Here is a 17324-nt window from a genome sequence, read left to right on the forward strand (position 1 = left end):
ACTTCACTGCCCCTTGCTTCCTCTCTGTGCCACACGGCTCTGGCTCCTTTGAGGGGCCACGTGAGCAGGGAGGGTCTCCGTGGTAGATGCAGGACTGCTGGCAAACAGGGCATGATGGGTTGAATTGTATCCCCCTCAAAATATGTGTTGGAACCCTAATTCCTATACCTAAGGGTATAATCATATTTAGAACAGCGTTTTTTTGTGTTATGCTAACAAGGCCACAGCAGTGCAGGGCTTTTCTGAAAGCTAATTACTTCTACGTTGTAAGGAGCAGGATAATTGTGGGAAAGACAGATGCCACCTGAAAACTGCCAAGGAACTGAGGACTGTTGGAGCTACACAAGTTAGAAGAGACAAGGGTCTTCCCCAGAAGAGAACCCTCCCTGAATTCAAATGTCTAGCTTCCTGAACGGTGAGAAAAGGTTTATTTCTTTCAAGTCACTCACTTGTGGTATTTGTGACAGAGCAGCAGGGATTCGGAGCGTGACAGTGGATGTTCGTGTAGGTGCTGGTCCATGCTGGGCAGGCTCTTCGAGAGCACAGCTAGATGCGCGACTGCCCGGGAAGCCCACCGGGAACAGGACCAAACCTTACTGGAGGTGTGGGGCAATGTGGACAACTTGAGCTGCTAGAAATCCCCTCAGGAAGGACCTCAGTGGAGTGGAGAGAAACCTGGGTGGCCTGTGGAAGAATGAGAGGAGCCCTCCAGAAGATTCGCTAAGGACAGTCTGGAAAACCCTCTGGAGGGGGCTGGATGGCCTGGTTCACTGGAACCTTCTGTGGAGCTGAGGGAGGTTTGAGACCCCGCAGCCAGAGCTGAATTGCTTAAGACGCAAAACAGAGGCAGCACACTCTGCCCAAAAGTCTTTCTCAGCATAAAATAGCAGTCTCCCTCCATAAATTCATGAGTAAAAAAAAGGATAAATACTGGCTTGTGTGTGGGCACCACATGCCTTGATGCAGCTGTGTACGGCAGACGTTAAGACAACTTCCAGAGCAGCAGGGCCCCCAGGCTTAACTAGGCACTGGGATTTTACAATCAGGGGAATTAGAAGTCTTTGAAGCCTTCCTGCTCCAAGAGCCTGTGGGTGAGCTCGCGTCACTTTCAGGACTGAGACAAAGGGGAGCTGGGTGCAGCTGGGTGACCCTGTAGACGTTCTCCCCGCTTTCCGATGTTTGCTGTTGTTTTGAATCGAACCCACTCCCTGTTGGTTCAGCCAGCCCTCGGACATACAGTAAGTATCCGTTGTGGAGTAAATACTAAGCAGGGCACTAGAAAAACAGGAATGGCACAAGATGCAGGAGACTGGGGAGCACACGGGGGCTGATGGTTTCCATCCACCTCCCTCCTCTCTCTCCTTGACAGAATGCTGATTTTGTCTGAGCACAATACTTGTTCTCCGAGCCTTCTCTGCCAACCAATGCTGGGCTTTAAAATGTACACAGGAGTCCAGTGAAGGGGCTCCTAGGAAATGTGACTTTCCTGTTCAAAGGTGACAGATGTGGCTGGCAACACCCCTCACCTCTTCCTCCTGCCTGTGGTGCTGATTTGCTGCCATGCAGGAAAAGCCCCGGAGAGTTAAGATGGTGGTTTCTGGGGGTCTGGGCTGATCAAACGACTACAGCAACCTTCTACTACGTGAGTTGTCATGCAAGAAAAAGCAAGTCCTATTTGTTTAAGCTATTGTTGGTTTAGTATTGTATTTCTTCAAGCCAAACATATTCCTAACTTCTACAACCGACAAACGTATACATGATAAGCACTGTGGAGTTGCCAGGGGCAACGGCAACTAGGAAGCAGTAGATAGGTAGAAGGAAATCAGATGTGCTTTAGACTCCAGGAGAAGAGAAGGCTAGGTAGAGATGGTTAACTGAGAAACGCAAGGGAGATGTGAAGTGAGAGGACTACTGTTTGGCAAAGAAGACAGAGAAAAGTCCATGGAATGGAGTGGAGAGAGAGCCTGCAGAAGGCTGGAGGGTGGCTGGCTGGGAAGTGAAGAAAAGGGACAAAGGGGGCTACCCTGTCGACCACTGAACCTGTATGGCCCACCACCTGTTTCTGTACAGAAAGTTTTATTGGAACCTGGTCAAAGCCCATTGATTTCAGTATTATCCATGGCTGATTTCGGTGCTACATTAGTACATACATAAATATTGCAACACAGCCCATAATGCTGAAAATACTATATGGCTCCTTAAAAACAGGTTTTCCAAGTCCTGATTGAGGTGTGTGTGTGTGTGTGTGTGTGTTTTTAAACATGTGTGGCTGTGCAGAGGAACAGAGGGACCTACAGGGAGACACAAGGCTGGAAGTCTGTTTTTCATCTTAAAGAGAATGGAAAGGCTTGGGCAATTTTAAAGTCTTTGGGGACACTGCCAGGATAGAGGGAGGGATTGAAACCAAGGAGAGAGAGGGTTTGTCATTGCAGGAGAAGGCAGAGAGATTAGAGGCTGAGCAGAGGCTGGGGTTAGGAAGTCACTGGTGACCTGGTGTCTGCAGGCTGATCGCTCTACCAGGGAAGCTTATGAAGATTCATGGCAGGCAGGAGAGGGGCAGCTCTGCAGTGAAGTTCAGGACCTGCTCTCTGCAACAGGGAGAAAAAGCCAGGCTGAAGAGAGAGGCGATATTCCGGCAAATCATTTGGTCTCTGTGGGCCGTCGTTTTACCATCAGTAAAATGAATTTTTATCTGGGGACTAGAGAGTCTAACCAACCCAGAATTGCAAAGCACTCTGCAACTATAAAATGTCACGGAAATGCTTAATAATAATACAATTCTCCTGGCAGTGGGCGCTATGGGAATTTAGAGGCAGATGTTTCCGTGGTCCCTGAAAGATGAAAAGCATTGTGTAGACATTAGATAACACTAACTACCATTATTACAAAAGGCACCGTGCACATGAATCACATAACTGCACAGAATAAGGCAGATTGAAACGGCTTTTGAAAGAACAACAACAAAAAGGATGAGATATATTAAGACATAGGATGAGATTGTTCACTGTTTTTTGAACCTCAGGGGACTGCAGCAGGTATATATGGCTATTTAGGTGTTCAACCATTTCTTCCCAGACTCCACAGTCATAGAACATTACATTAGAGCAGGATGAGTCTGCTGACAACATTGATTCCAAGCCACTTATTTTCCAGATGGTGAACGGGAGGCTCAGAGAAGTTCTATTTGTGAGTCAAGGGCCCAGAGTTGGCATTAAGACTCCCCTCCTAGTGGTATGGTGCTGTTGCCCCCCTCGCCCCCTCCTACTCTACTATGTTAACAAGCTTCCCAGAGTGCTGTCTTTGCCAGGGGGCCGGAGCAGGGCCAGAGGGCCTCTATGGACTCCGTAAGTGGTGAACTAGCGTGCGACTCAAGGAATGGTGGGAAGTTAAGAACACCCATGTGCCCCAGAAGCTGTGTGGACTTAATAAGCAAGGTAAACATGGGGTACTTGTGCTTACTTACTGAGGTATAGTGCACAGTTTCTTTTGTTTGTTTTGTTTTTAAAAAGGATAATATTTTATTGGGGTTTTTTTTGGCTGAAAGTTTACATAGCGAATCAGGTTTTCATTAGACTGTTTCCTGGTTTCCCAGTGGTTAGAGCACTCAGCTGCTCACTTGCCCTCCTTCCCTTCCCCCTCTCTCCACGTGGACCACCAAGCGGGGCTGAGGTGAGCATTGCTACCATGAAATGTGTCTGACTCCTTTATTTTATTATCTTTTTTATCTCTCATGCTCTCAATGACTTATATAATATTTATACATCTAAAAAAAAAGTCAGTGGTTCAAATCCACCAACCATTTGCCTCTGTCGAGATTTACAGCCTTGCCAACCCTATGGGGCAGTTCTACTTTATCCTGTAAGATCCCTGGGAGTCAGAACTGACTCAATGATCGTAGGTTTGGTTTTGTGCTTTGGCGGGACAATTTCTATACCAACTGTTCAGGAGACATGACACAGATACATTTTTCAGAGTGTGATGACATTCTCTTTAACTGCATTCCAGTTCTGCTTTCAGAACTTTAGTTTCCCTGGCCCCTTATCTTCTCATCTTTGATTTAGAGTTATTCTTACCATTATTATATTTGAAACGAGTATCATACTCTTGGGCAATATCCTTACTTTTGTGTGTCAGTCAGTTATTTGGTTAAGAGCTGACCTCAGAGGGATAGTTTTAGTTCAAGGTATGAAGAGTATATCAGGATGACAGTCTCAGGAATTCCCTAGTCTCAACTGGTCCATTAAGTATGGAATTTCAAAGAACTTGAGTTCATTTAGTGTTCTGTTCCCAGGCCATCAGGGTGTCTCAACGGTGGCAGCTGGATGCCATCTAGCTCTGCTGGTTTCAGGGCCGCGCGGCTGTGGCTTGTGTAGGCTGTCAGCTCTACAGACAAGCTTCTCCTCTTTGGGTCCTGGTTTTCCCCTTTCACTGTGCTCTTAATGAGTGGAGACCAATAATTGCATCACAGATGGCTGCTTACAAGCTTTTTCTTTTTATTTATTTTGATATTATCAAGGAGTTCATTTTACTTGGGTCCGTGATCAATGCTCCTCTTCCGTGGAGACCGGAACCAGAGAGAGCAACAGTTTCATTCTTTTGGCTTCTGCCTTTTTTCTAACCTCACAAGACCTTCCTATAGAGCCAACCCCTTTTCAAATTTACAATCCCTGATGGGGTCGGGTACTCAGTAAGCATGTTAAGCACGGGATTACTTGTGCTTATATGTACTATCGGAAGTGAACAATTTCATATGGAATTATTACAGATTAGTAAATCTGTACAAGTAAGCCTGTCCTTACCTCAATTATTGGGTAAATAGGTGTATCCTGGATTTCATATACAGAAAATCATACAAAACAAAGTACAACAAGAAAATAAAAGAAAGTTTCACTCTAAAACAAAGCAGAATATATTAGAAGCTGAAACAACTTTAAAATGAGTCAAAAGGGAGATCAAATGATAATTAATGTGTTACATTTTAATCTTACCACCTCTACCACAATCAACTTTACAATGCCCTCTGTCTGATAGGCTTAAGGCTATTTACATTCCTGGACTGTGATCACAGGGGATCACCAGAAGCTTAGTCCATGTGGGGGCCCTGCAAATGGATTTGGACTTCTGCCGTCATCCATAGCCTCTTGCAAACCCAGTGTTCACTTTAAGTTCTGATATTATTCCCTCTTTCAGATTTGGATTTTATTATTTATAATCCTTGGATCACATAGACTGGTGTGCTTCTTCTATGTGGACACTGCACTTTGATGGCTGCTGGTTCGAAGACCAGCTTTTAAGACCCCAGATGTCATTCTTTCTCAGAGTCAGTCATCACCTGGTTTCTTCACCACACTTTGCTACAGCACCCATATCTTTAGTGATCTCTTCATGAGTGCAAGTACCGAGTAGGAGCACTCACAAGACATTCTTCACTATAATCATGTTCCCTTGGTGCAAGTGCAGATTTTAGATCATTGAAAAAAGTTAAAGCCTTTTATTGCAGTAAAGTAAGTCTGAATAAGAACCATATGCACCTGTTCCAACTAACCTACAAATTTGACTTAAAGACTCACTTAGCAATGGATCTTGTTCATAACTTGTACATACCATCACTCTGCCCCTATCTTCTGTATTTTGTACATTAGCATTCAAGCATCTCACAGGTCTTCAGAAAACCCAGACATACCAACTGCTCAAGTGAAAAAAAAAAAAGTGATCCCTAACACTGGGACCCTAATAGCACAGTGGTTATGCATTGGGCTGCTATCCTCAAGGTTAGTAGTTTCGATCAGTCAATGAGAGAGTTCATCAAATAGACACTGTTCTGGAAATCCCTTTTGTTGTTATAGGCTATAAGTGTTAATGGAATCAGGGCTGAAGTGAGTCCAGGAGAAAAGTGGTGCTGATCCAAGGTCCAGGAGAGAACCCCCACTACTGCTGGAGGAGCTGTTGGCCGACCCAGGGAGGGAGAGGATGGCACGGAAGGACATGTGCACACATGCCTGGACTGGGTGCTGAGGGCAAGAATGCCTCAGTGTTGCCCTCCAATCGAGAGGTTGTGTGACAGGCTCAGAGACAGGTAGCTCTTAGTTCAAATTCAGATTCTGCTACTTGGCACCTATGTGACCCAGGGCAACTTACTTAACCGGTCTGAGCCTCAGTTTCTTCTTCATCACAGAAATAGAAATTAATTTGTAATTATTACTTTGTTATAATTATTACTTTGTAGGATTAAGTTAAGTAAGTTATTCAATACACATTAGCAGGCACTCATTGACTTGCAGGGTAATTTCTTGTCCCCTACTCAAATCTATTTGCCACTCAGGAGCCACTGAAATCTTACCTTGCCAGCTCTTTGCTTAAAACATCCCAAGGAAGGGATGAGTCAGCTAGGGTGCAGTACAGCACCAATGAAACATACAACATCCCTCTAGTTCCTTAATGCTTCCTCCCCCCCACAATCATGACCCCAGTTCTACATTACAAATTCGGCTAGACCAGAGCATGTACACTGGTACAGATATGAGCTCTCGACACAAGCAATTCAGGACAGATAAACCCCTAAGGAACCGTAATAAGAGTAGCAATATCATGGGGGTAGGGGGAAGGTGTGGTAGAAGGGGGAAAATGGGGGAACCAATTGCAATGATCGATGCATAACACCCCCCCACCCCCCCACCCCCCGCAAGGGGGATGAACAACAGAAACGTGGGTGAAGGGAGACAGCGGATGGTGTAAGATATGAAAATAATAATAATAATTTATAATTTATCAAGGGTTCTCGAGGGTGAGGGAGGGAGGGGAAAAAAGAGCTGATGATACCAAGGGCTCAAGTAGAAAGAAAATGTTTTGAAAATGATGATAGCCACAAATGTGCAAAAGTGCTTGATACAAATAATAAATGGATTGTTATAAGAGCTGTAAGAGCCCCTAATAAAATGATCAATAAAAAAACAAAAACCATTCCCATGGTTCCCCTTTTCTCTTAAGTTGATCCCCCCAAGTCCTGCATGGTCCTTACTGACCCTTCTCCTTTGCTCTCCTGACAAATGACCTTGTTTACACTCAGGGAACAATGCTCATCATTCCCATCTCAGGGTCTCTCTACAAGCTGAAAATCCTCTTTCCCCAGACCTCTTCTGCCTGCTTCACAACTTCGCATAACCTCTTAGAGGTCAACCTCCAGACGAGGCCAGGCCTCCTGACATGCTTCCTTTCCCTTTCTCAGTCCTCAGTCCGGTCTCTAATTCCACTTGTAATGGTTTGGGGTAGTAATGCCAGGAGCTAAGCAATGTGTTTTTTGGGATTACCAACAATGCCTAGGGCTCAACGCCAAGCATGATGCTTGGCACATCCTACAGCTTAACACTTTTGTTGAATAACTGAATGGCAGTTCACGGCAGGACCGGGAAGCACGAGCTAGTGAGCAGGTAAATTCTTCCCTGTAATAAATATTCTGCTCAGCATGACTTTTAATATTTTTTACCTTCGTTGCTGTATTTTTACCTTTGTCATATATAACTTTGAATGTCTCATGGTCCTCATACCATAGTGGGGCTTAAAGAAGATGCTTCAGGCGAGAGAAATGTTGAGTAGACTGGGCACTAACAGAGAGAAGAGTGAACTCCACCTTGGGGGCACATCGGGCCTTAGATGAGAATAGTTTTCCTGCCCCCCTCTGTGCTCCTTTGGAGGGATTTCAGCAGAAAACACTTACTTGTTCCCATGAAGAAATCATATGACGTTCAGCAGGCAACTTCTCTGTGATGGCCACCCCCGTCACTCCTGGGGAAGATTCTGGAGGAGGAAAAAGAGTGTGTGTAGAATTGCACTGAGGTGCGCTGGACCCAAGTCATGCTATTTTCAATCACCTCCTCTGCGTGTGAAAACTGGACATTGAATAGGGAAGACAGGAGATAAAGGGATACGTTTGAATTATGATGTTGGCAAAGAATATTGAAATTACCATGGACTTCCAGAAAGACAAACATATAGGTGTTGAAGAAGGGCAGCCAGAATGTTGCTTACAAAGAAAGAAGGTGAGGCTTTGTCTCAAGAACTTTAGTAGACATTTTGTAAGGAGAGACCAAACCCAACCCAACTCAACTCAACCCAACCCAACCCAACCCACTGTCAAGCTGATTCCGACTCACAGCAACCCTATAGGACATGGTAGAATGGCCCATGTGGGATTCCCAAACTGTAACTCATTACAGGAACAGAAAACCTCATCTTATTCCCAAGGAGCAGCTGATGGTTTCAAACTGCTGGACCTTGTCGTTTGCAGCGCAATGTGTTACCCACGATCAGTCCCTGGAAAAGGACATCATGCGTTGTGAAGTACCAGGTCAGCTAAAAAGAGGAGAGATAGATTGACAGAATGGCTGCAACAGCAGGTTCAAATATAACAATTGTGGGGGTGGTGTAGAACTGGGTAATGTTTCGTTCCATATTACACCGGGTTATGGGTCAGAACCAGCTCCGTGACACCTAAAAATAAGAGCAACAAGAGTTGCAATTTGCCTTCTCTCCTACATTTGTACACTGAAGCTGGAAACTTGTTGCTGAGACAACCCTGAAAAGCACTTATTACTGCTCGGGTGAAAGCAGCAAGAACGAGTTAGCCCTTCAGTGGTACTTGATTCCATAATTTAGGACCTAACACAAAGTGCTCTATATTCAGTTGTCATTCAATCATTTCGCTTGTTGAACAAAGAACAGAGATTCTAGAGTCCTAGTAGTTTTTACACTGAACTTCTCTGCTGAATCTGTATACTTATGACTTGGTGAAAAGTAAAAAAGGAATAGCATCTTGTTGTTGTTGTTGTTGATATTTTACAAGGCAGTCTGATTTATATATCTATATCTATATCTCTATATCTATATCTCTATATAGATATAGAGATATAGATATAGAGATATAGATATAGATATAGATATTAAAAGGTAACCCCAGGGGTGGATTTCAGTTCAAGGTTGAGAGTATCTCAGGGCAGTAGTCGGGAGTCTAATCTCAAGTGGTATAAGCCTGGATATCTTATTAGGAAGGTGAGGTTCTGGACTTATTTTTTTCCCCAGTCTTTTAGAAATCATCGATTGTGGTCCTGACCACATAGTTAGTAGTGGTTGTTGGGCACAATTTAGTTGATGTTTATATATAGAAAGAGCTCAATGGATCCCATGCACTCAGGACCCTGATTTAACAACTGTAATATTCTCTTCTTGTCTCATCTAGCCCTACTGTTTGTGTGTTTGTTTTTAATCATTTTATTGGGGGCTTGTTCAACTCTTAGCACAATCCATATACACATCCATTGAGGAATAGTATCTGTTACAGACATGAAACTGGCTTTCTTTTTTTTTTCTAAACGGCATTCTTCATGACTATATGCTCTAAGATTCTCAGAATTTTACTTCAGGCTAATGTGGAAGATGGATTCCATCCAAAACATCAAAATCAAATCAAACTATGTTTCTAATTGCCACTCAAAACAGGTGTGGATTCCAGGTAATCTGGTCTTTCCTTAAGGAGTTGTGTTCCATTATTTACTCTGAGGTAAACAAGAATCCAGTTGAGGGTTAATACAACATGTGTCAATACTTCCTCCCACATTCTCCATTTGTCTGTGGTTACCTGGATCCAAGATTTTGAAATCCTTAATATAAGGCTTAGAATTGTCATAAAAGTCCATCTACTCTACCCCTTTGACACATCACTAATTTTATTTCCATTGCCATTACTATATTCTAAGCCACAATCAACGGAAAGCTTAGATGAAATCATAGCCATAAATCCTTCTTGCTTTGATCCATCCTTAGCAAATTTCCCCCCTACTTAAGCTTTCTTATCAGACCTTGCCTAGTCCTCACTTTGTTCTGCAAATAAAGGCCCTTATTATGCCTATTTGGTTTTATTTCCTTCCACCTCATAGCCTAAGCTCACGCTTCAAGGTGTCAGTTTCCTCCCTATCTCCATGCCTCCATGCCCCATAAAACCAAGTCTGTACTCACCTTCAATTATGCTGTATCTAAGAATCAGAGACCTCTGATATGGTTCACTGATTGTATGCATCATAAAATTTCCTCCAAATCAGCTCAGATTTTGGAATGAGCAACAGCTCCAAAATGGGAGGTCGGACTTCTGTATTCTACTCATTTTAGTCTTGCTTTAGGGATTCACTTGCTATGTGACCTTGGGTAGGTCTTAATGCCCCTTTCCCTTCAGTGAGACAGGGATAATAATAGTAATACATACTTTGCTAAAGGAAAGGCACATGGCACATTTGTTGAGGATGTTTGCTTCTAGGGCGTATAGAGCTGTAATTCTCTATTTCGCGAATGCCTTGGGCTCGTTTTGGTCTCAGGGTTAGGCTCACTTTATAAAATGAGTTTGCTGTCCTTTTCTACATTCTAGAATAGTTTGCCTTCTAGTCGTGTTTTGTGGTTTTCTTTCTATAAGTCTTTTGTTAGGTTTATTTCTAAGTATTTAATCTTTTATGTGGCTCTTGTAAACGTATTGTTTTCTTGATTTCTTTTATAGGGCTCTCTTCCTTGTATACAGGAATTTCCCTTGTATTCTAATTTTGCTGAGAGTTATGAAGTCTTTTCTGACATATGATATAATGTAGTTTTCCCTTTTGTTTTATTTACATGGTGGATTATATTGGTTGTTTTTCTAACGTTGAACCATCCTTCCCTACCTGGTATGAGTGATCATGATATATTCCTTTTGTGAATTTTTGGGGGATTCTATTGGGTAGGATTTTGTTGAGGATCTTTACATCTGTGTTCATAGCAGATTCTGACCTGTAATTTCCTATCTTGGTAATATCTTTGCCTGTTTTTTATTGGGGTTATGCTTGCTTCTGGAATAGTTTGAGTAGAATTATATCAATTTTTCTATTTTGGTATATAATTCCCTGGTTAAGGTGATTTTTTAATGACCTGATCTATTTCATCTTTTGTTTTGGGTCTGTTGAGGTTTCTAAATCAGTCTATGTTACTTTAGGTAAATAGTGGGTTTCTAGAAATTTGTTGATTTCTTCAAGGTTATCAAATTTGTCAAAGTGGTCCACCATAATTTTGTTATCCTTTTTATTTTACTCGGTTCAATTGTGACGTCATTCAATTTCCTTTTTGTTGTGTTATGGAGCAGTATGTTAAAAGGATACTATGTCATATACCTTTTCTGATTTGAAAGCATTCAGTACCCATCTTGTTTTGCTTGCTTGCATCTTGGCCTATGTACAAGTTCTGCAGGAGCACAATTACGGGTTCTGGAATTCACATTCTTCACAATGTTATCCATAATTGTTATGATCCACACAGTTGAATGCCACTGCATACTCATAAAACACAGGTACACATCTTTCTGATATCAATAATAATCTCTCATTTTATGTCGTATGCGGAATCTGGCTTGAATTTCTGGCAGTTCCTTGTGGATGTACTGTTACAACCATTTTTTAAAATTATCTTCCGCAAAATACTACTTGTGTGTGATATTACTGGTATTGTTCAATAATTTCTGCATTTGGTAGATCATTTTTCTTTGGAAAAGGCATGAATTTGGATTTTTTCTGTTTGTCAGGTAGCTGTCTTCCAAAAATCTTTGCATTCATAGGTGAGTACTTCCAGCATTGTGTCTGTTTGCTGAACTCTTTCACTGGTATTCTGTCAGTTCCTGGAGTCTTGGTTTACACCATTGGCTTAGTGTAGTTCAGACTTCTTCCTGCAAGACCGTGAGTTAGTTCTTGATCACATGTTACTCTTGAAATGGCCGAGTAGCAATTCTTGATACAGTGACTTTGTGTATTCTTCCCAACTTTGGATGCTTCCTGTGTGGTTCAATATTTTGGCTCTAGAATCCTTCAACCTTGGGCCTTGAATTTGTTCATTGGTTCTTTGAGTTTAAGAAAGGTCAGTTCATGATCTTTCTTTTTGGTTTTCTAACTCTGGGTTATTACATATCTACTTCCTTGCTAGGGTATATATTTGTGTATAAACTGAGTTTTTCAGCACATTTAAAAAAATTATTTTATTGGGGGCTCATACAACTCTTATCACAATCCATACATATATCCATTGTTCAGCACATTTTTATGCAGTTTTTATGGTAAAATTAGGTGCCTTGGCTGATATCCGGGTCGGCTTATACTCGAGTATACACAGTACTTTGTCTCCTCCAACTGCTTTTTGAAATCGTCTGTCTTGCCTGTTTATTTCATTTCTTCCTTTGGTTTATGTTTCTGTGTTCAAGAGTAAGTTTCAGAATCTCTTCTGACAGCCAAACTGGTCTTTCTTTTTACTGATAATTATAGCTTTATGATCTTTGATGTCCTTGATGCTGCACCTCCTCATCCTGTAACTCATTTGGTCTGTGGCTAGTAATATTCAAATCTCTTCTTCTGAGGATCTCTGAATTCAGGTGGGATATACTCAAGGTCAGATCTTGGCTGTCATCATTTTTTTTTTTTACATTCTTCATCCTGAACTTGAATTTGCATATGAGCAATTGATCATCTTTACCCAGTTGGCTGTGGGTCTTGTTCTTACTGATGATACTGGGTATCCACAGCATATCTCTCCATAGATGTAGTCAATTTAGTTTGTGTATATTCCATCCTGGAAGATTACATGTATAAATAATTGGCTTTTATGTTATTGGAAAAAGGTATTCGCAATAAATAAGTGGTTGATTTTATAACTTCTATTATGCAATCTCTGGAGTCATCTATATCACCAATGCATACTTTCCAATTGTGATTCCATTTGAATCACAAGTAATTATTAATATTCAATCAATTTCAGAAGGTAGAAATTAGTCATTGTCTTCATCTTTGCAATAGTGGTGGGCACATACATTTGAATAATAGTCATATTAACTGGTTTTGCTGGTAGTAGAGGTATGGATATGAGATTATCATTGACAGCATTGTACTTTTGGGTAGATCTTAAAATGTTCCTTTTCATGATGAACACAACACCATTCTGCTTCAGTTTGTCATTCTGGGCATATCAGACCAAGTTGTCCACGTCAACATGACAAATTTCAATTTCAGCTCACTATTGCCTTGCATATCAATATTTATCCATCCCATTTCATGTTTTATAACTTCCAATTTTCCTAGATTTATATATAATACAATTCATATTCTGAGTAGTGGATATTTGTAGCTGTTTCTTCTAATTTTGAGTCATGTCACATCAGCAAATGAAGGTCCTCAATGTCAAAATATTAAGGTTCATAGGAGCCAGAATATGACCTTGAGTTTACCCCACCTGAAGTCCAAGATCTCAAGAACAGATTTGCTGCACTGAAGAAGACCTTATAAGCTGTAGCAGGCTACAAGAACATCGTACATAAATAAAGCAAAAGGCCATTAAAAGACAGTAAAGAAAGAAAAGATTAAAGTGGATGTCAGAAGAGACTCAAATTTGCCCTCAATCATAAAATAGCTAAGGCACATGGAAGAAATGATGAAGTCAAAGAGCTGAACAGAAAATTTCAGAAGGCAGCTGAAGAAGACAAAGTAAAATACTGCAACAAAATGTGCAAAGATCTAGAGTTAGAAAAACAAAAAGGAAGAACACGCTCAACAAATCAAACTCAAAGAATGCAAGAAACAGTTCAAGCCTTGAGTTGCAATCTCGAAAAATTCCATGCAGAAAACATTGATGTAGGAAGAACCAAAAGAAGATGAGAAGAACACATAGTCACGTGTCAAAAGAACTGGTTGACAATCCGCCATGTAAAAAGTAAGCATGTGAGCAAGAACGAATGGGACTGAGGAAGAAGTTCAAGCTGTACTGAAAGCATTAGCCATGAATTGATGAAATACCAAATGAAATGTCTCAACAAGCTGATGAAGCACTCATTGTGGCTATGCCAAGAAATTTGGAAGACGGCTACTTGGTCAACTGGCTGGAAGAGAGCCATATTGTGTCCATTCCAAAGAAAGGTGGCCCAGCAGAATGCTCAAATTCCAGAACAATATCGTGAATATCATATACAAGTAAAATTTTGCTGAAGATCATCCAACAATGGTTGCGGCAGTAGATTGACAGGATGCTCCAAGAGGTTCAGGCCAGATTCAAAAGAGGATGAGGAACAAGGGATGTCATTGCTGATGACAGATAGATCTTGGCTGAAAGCAGAGAATACAAGAAAGATGCTTGCTTGTGTTTTATTGACTATACCAAGACATTCTACTGTATGGGCCACAACAAACCATAGCCTTGAGAAGAATGGGAATTCCAGAACACCTAACTGTTTGTACAGAACCTGTGGATCAATCAAGAGGCAGCTGTGTGAACAGAACAAGGGAAGGCTACATGGTATAAAACCAGGACGGTGTGCCTTAGGGTTTTATCTTCTCACCATACTTATTCAATCTGCTGAGCAAATCTTCAGAGAAGCTGCATTATATGAAGAATGTGGCCTCAAGGGTGGAGGAAGGCTTATGAACAACCTGCGATATGCAAATAACACAATTTTGCTTGCTGAAAGTGAGGAGGACTTGAAGCACTTGCTGATGAAGATCAAGGATTGTAGCCTTCAGTATGGATTACAGCTCCATGTAAAGAAGACCAGAACCTTACAACTGGATCAATGGATAACATTATCAAGGATGGGGAAAGGCTTGAAATTCAAAGCTTTCTTTTTTTTTTTTTTTTAAAGCTTTCATCTTGCATGGATCCACAATCCATGCTCACAGAAACATCAGTCAAGTGATCAAACAACACACCGCATTAGGCAAAGCTGCAGCACAAGACCTCTTTAAAGTATTGAAAAGCAAGGTTGCTTTGAGGCCGAAGGGGCACTTGACCCAACTCATAGGGTTTTTAATCACCTTATATGCACGTGAAATGTGGTCATCAAATAAGAACTGAGACGTTTGAATTATGGTGCCGGCTAAGAATATCTAGAATACCACAGACTGCTGAAAGAGTAAACAAATCTGTCTTGGAAAAAAGAATGTCCAGAATGTTCCCAAGAAGCAAGGATGGTGAGACTTTGTTACAAGTACTTTGGACGTGTTGCCAGGAGAGACCAGTCCCTGGAGAAGGATGTCATTCTTGGTAAAGTAAGGGGCAGCAAAAAAGAGGAAGACAAAATGGCCTGGCACAGTGGCTGCAACAATGGGCTCAAACAATAATTGCGAGGATGGCACAAGACTGCGTGGCATTTTGTTCTGTTGTGCATAGGATGCTATGAGTTGGAAGTAACTCGATGACACCTAAAAACAACAGCAACCCCAAGGTCAGCAGCTCAGATTCAGCGGTTGATCAGCAAGAGAAAGATGATGCAGTAGGCCGTGGTAAAGATTTGGAATCGCAGAAACCCAAGCAAGTGGTTCTACTCTGTCCTACAAGGTCACCTTTGCATCAACTCAGTGGCAGTGGGTTGGGTTTTTGCTTTGTTCCTCTGAGGTTATGACACTTAATCAAAGATCTGAATAATGTCACACACACACACAAATACACACACACATTCAAGGGTCCAGGAGAAGTTAATTTCAGGAAAGATAAATTAGAATAGAGATCAGTAAACTGCGGCTCTCGAGCTGTATGCAGCTTTTCCGGTACATACATGTGGCTCTGAAGTAAAATTGAAAACATTTAAAGGACATTATTCAGATAGTGATGATTTCTTTTATTTGTAAAAACATATGTATGGCTCTCAAATAATTTTCACGTCGTTGAGCGGGGCAGGATTGGCTCTTACGTCTCACAAGTTGTCAGCCGCTGACCTGGAAACTTGCAAAGGCCTTCGAGCCAAGTGAAAAGAGGGTCAGAAACACAGGTGAAGGCACCTCATAGAGGGAGTTGTGAGCTAGGGCACAGAATTTGAATTTTACCATAAATGTTGGAAAGACATCCTTTCTGGCCTGCTTACACTGCCACTGCTGCGGGCTTCTGTTTACCAGGGTAATCCCTATTTGGCTTTCAAAAGCTAGTATCTTTCCTCTGGGAAACCTTTGATTCCTCAGGTAAGATCAATCACGATCAATCCTCTTTTCTGTGAAACCTTTTAAAGTAACAGATGAATGGTCTCCTTTCTCGGAGCCCTGGTGCCAAAGAGGTTACTGCACTGGGCTGCTAACCGCAAGGTCATCAGTTTGAAACCACCAGCCAATCCGGAGAGAGTCAAGGTTTTCTACTTCCTAAAGAGTTACAATCTTGGAAACCCACAGGGGAAATTCTTGTCTTAAGGGTCATGATGAGTCGGAATAAGGTCAATGGCAGTGAGTTTGGATTTGTGGCCTCCTTTCACACGTTGTGAGTTGCCGTTGTGTTGATTCTGATTCAAGTGGACCCATCGCGTGTCAGGTACTTCATCTGGGTTTCAGGGCTAGAACCTTTCAGGAGCAGACAGCCAAGCCTGTCTTTCGAGGTGCCCGTGGGACTCTGCACCACCTTCCCCCTGCCCATTGCTATGGAGCCCATACTGACCCATTAGGACAGGGTAGAACGGCTCCTTAGGGTTCCCACGGCTGTAAATCTCTGTGGAAGCAGACGGTCGCATCTTTTTCCCTGCTGGTGGGCTTAACTGCTGAGCTTTATGTTAGCAGCCCACTGTGCACAAGGCACCTAACTGCCGCCGTTATAGGAACCTAGCATTTTCGCTTACTCACATGCGCTAACCAAACGTTCCAGAAAGGGAAGACAACAGCCCAATCTGTGGTGCCAACCTTGGCTCTTGTGGATCAGGTCAGGGGCGGTGCACGGAGGCCCGTGGCAGGTGCTGACCTGGGAAGCTAGCTAGCAACACCGTTTCCCTGAGGCAGGGCCGGGGTTTCCAGGATAAGCCTCTCCGGAGACCCCACCTCCCATCTGTCAGGGTCTGCAGTCTCTCCTTGGCATGGGTTCGCCCATCCTTCCTGGGCCCCGTCGTGGGACCTCGAGAAGGGCCTTTGGGCTTCCCAGTTCTTCCCGAGTAACCCCAGCAAACTCTTCTGGGGCCGTGTGCCTCGCGCACCCGGCTGCTCCCGTGTCCTAACAACGGAAGTCACCTTAGCGATGGCCACTCGTCTGTACCGTCCAGCACTGTGCCGCTCCCCCCGCTCCCGTCTTCGCCTCCATCACGTCGGCTCCGGCAAGCCGCCCCGCCCCACTCACCTAGGATGCGGGTGATGCCGAGGGTCAGCTTCTCCAGGTGCGGCTTGGGCGACTTCTCGTCCATGGCTCGTGCCCCCGTGCCGCGCGCGGCCAGGAGAGCGGCGGGCAGCGGCGGGGAGAGCCGGGCGGGCCCCCGCCTCGGGGCCTCGGCCGTCAACTTCGCGGCATGCCGGGAGCTGTAGTTCTCGGCGCCTGCGAGCGCGGCG

At 43.0% G+C, this 17324-nt stretch overlaps 2 protein-coding genes across 3 annotated transcripts in view; one reads left to right on the forward strand and one right to left on the reverse strand.

Annotated features, from left to right (window-relative positions):
* TPGS2 (tubulin polyglutamylase complex subunit 2) overlaps nucleotides 1-17229 on the reverse strand; it is a 33706-nt gene extending 16477 nt beyond the window's left edge. Inside the window, exons 1-2 of the mRNA XM_004702961.2 lie at nucleotides 17119-17229; nucleotides 7715-7794 (exon numbers count right to left, since the gene is read on the reverse strand). Coding sequence (XP_004703018.1) covers nucleotides 7715-7794; nucleotides 17119-17182 — 144 coding nt within the window. The 5' untranslated portion in view covers nucleotides 17183-17229. The remainder of the gene's footprint in view (nucleotides 1-7714; nucleotides 7795-17118) is intronic.
* The window catches only part of KIAA1328 (KIAA1328 ortholog), a 294794-nt gene that overhangs the window by 5826 nt on the left and 271644 nt on the right, over nucleotides 1-17324 (forward strand). The gene's annotated exons all lie outside the window — the stretch shown is intronic.

The sequence above is a fragment of the Echinops telfairi genome, unplaced genomic scaffold, assembly GCF_000313985.2.
Source record: "Echinops telfairi isolate 266 unplaced genomic scaffold, ASM31398v2 ScPeMD7_7400;HRSCAF=8409, whole genome shotgun sequence".
Taxonomy (NCBI): Eukaryota; Metazoa; Chordata; class Mammalia; order Afrosoricida; family Tenrecidae; genus Echinops; species Echinops telfairi.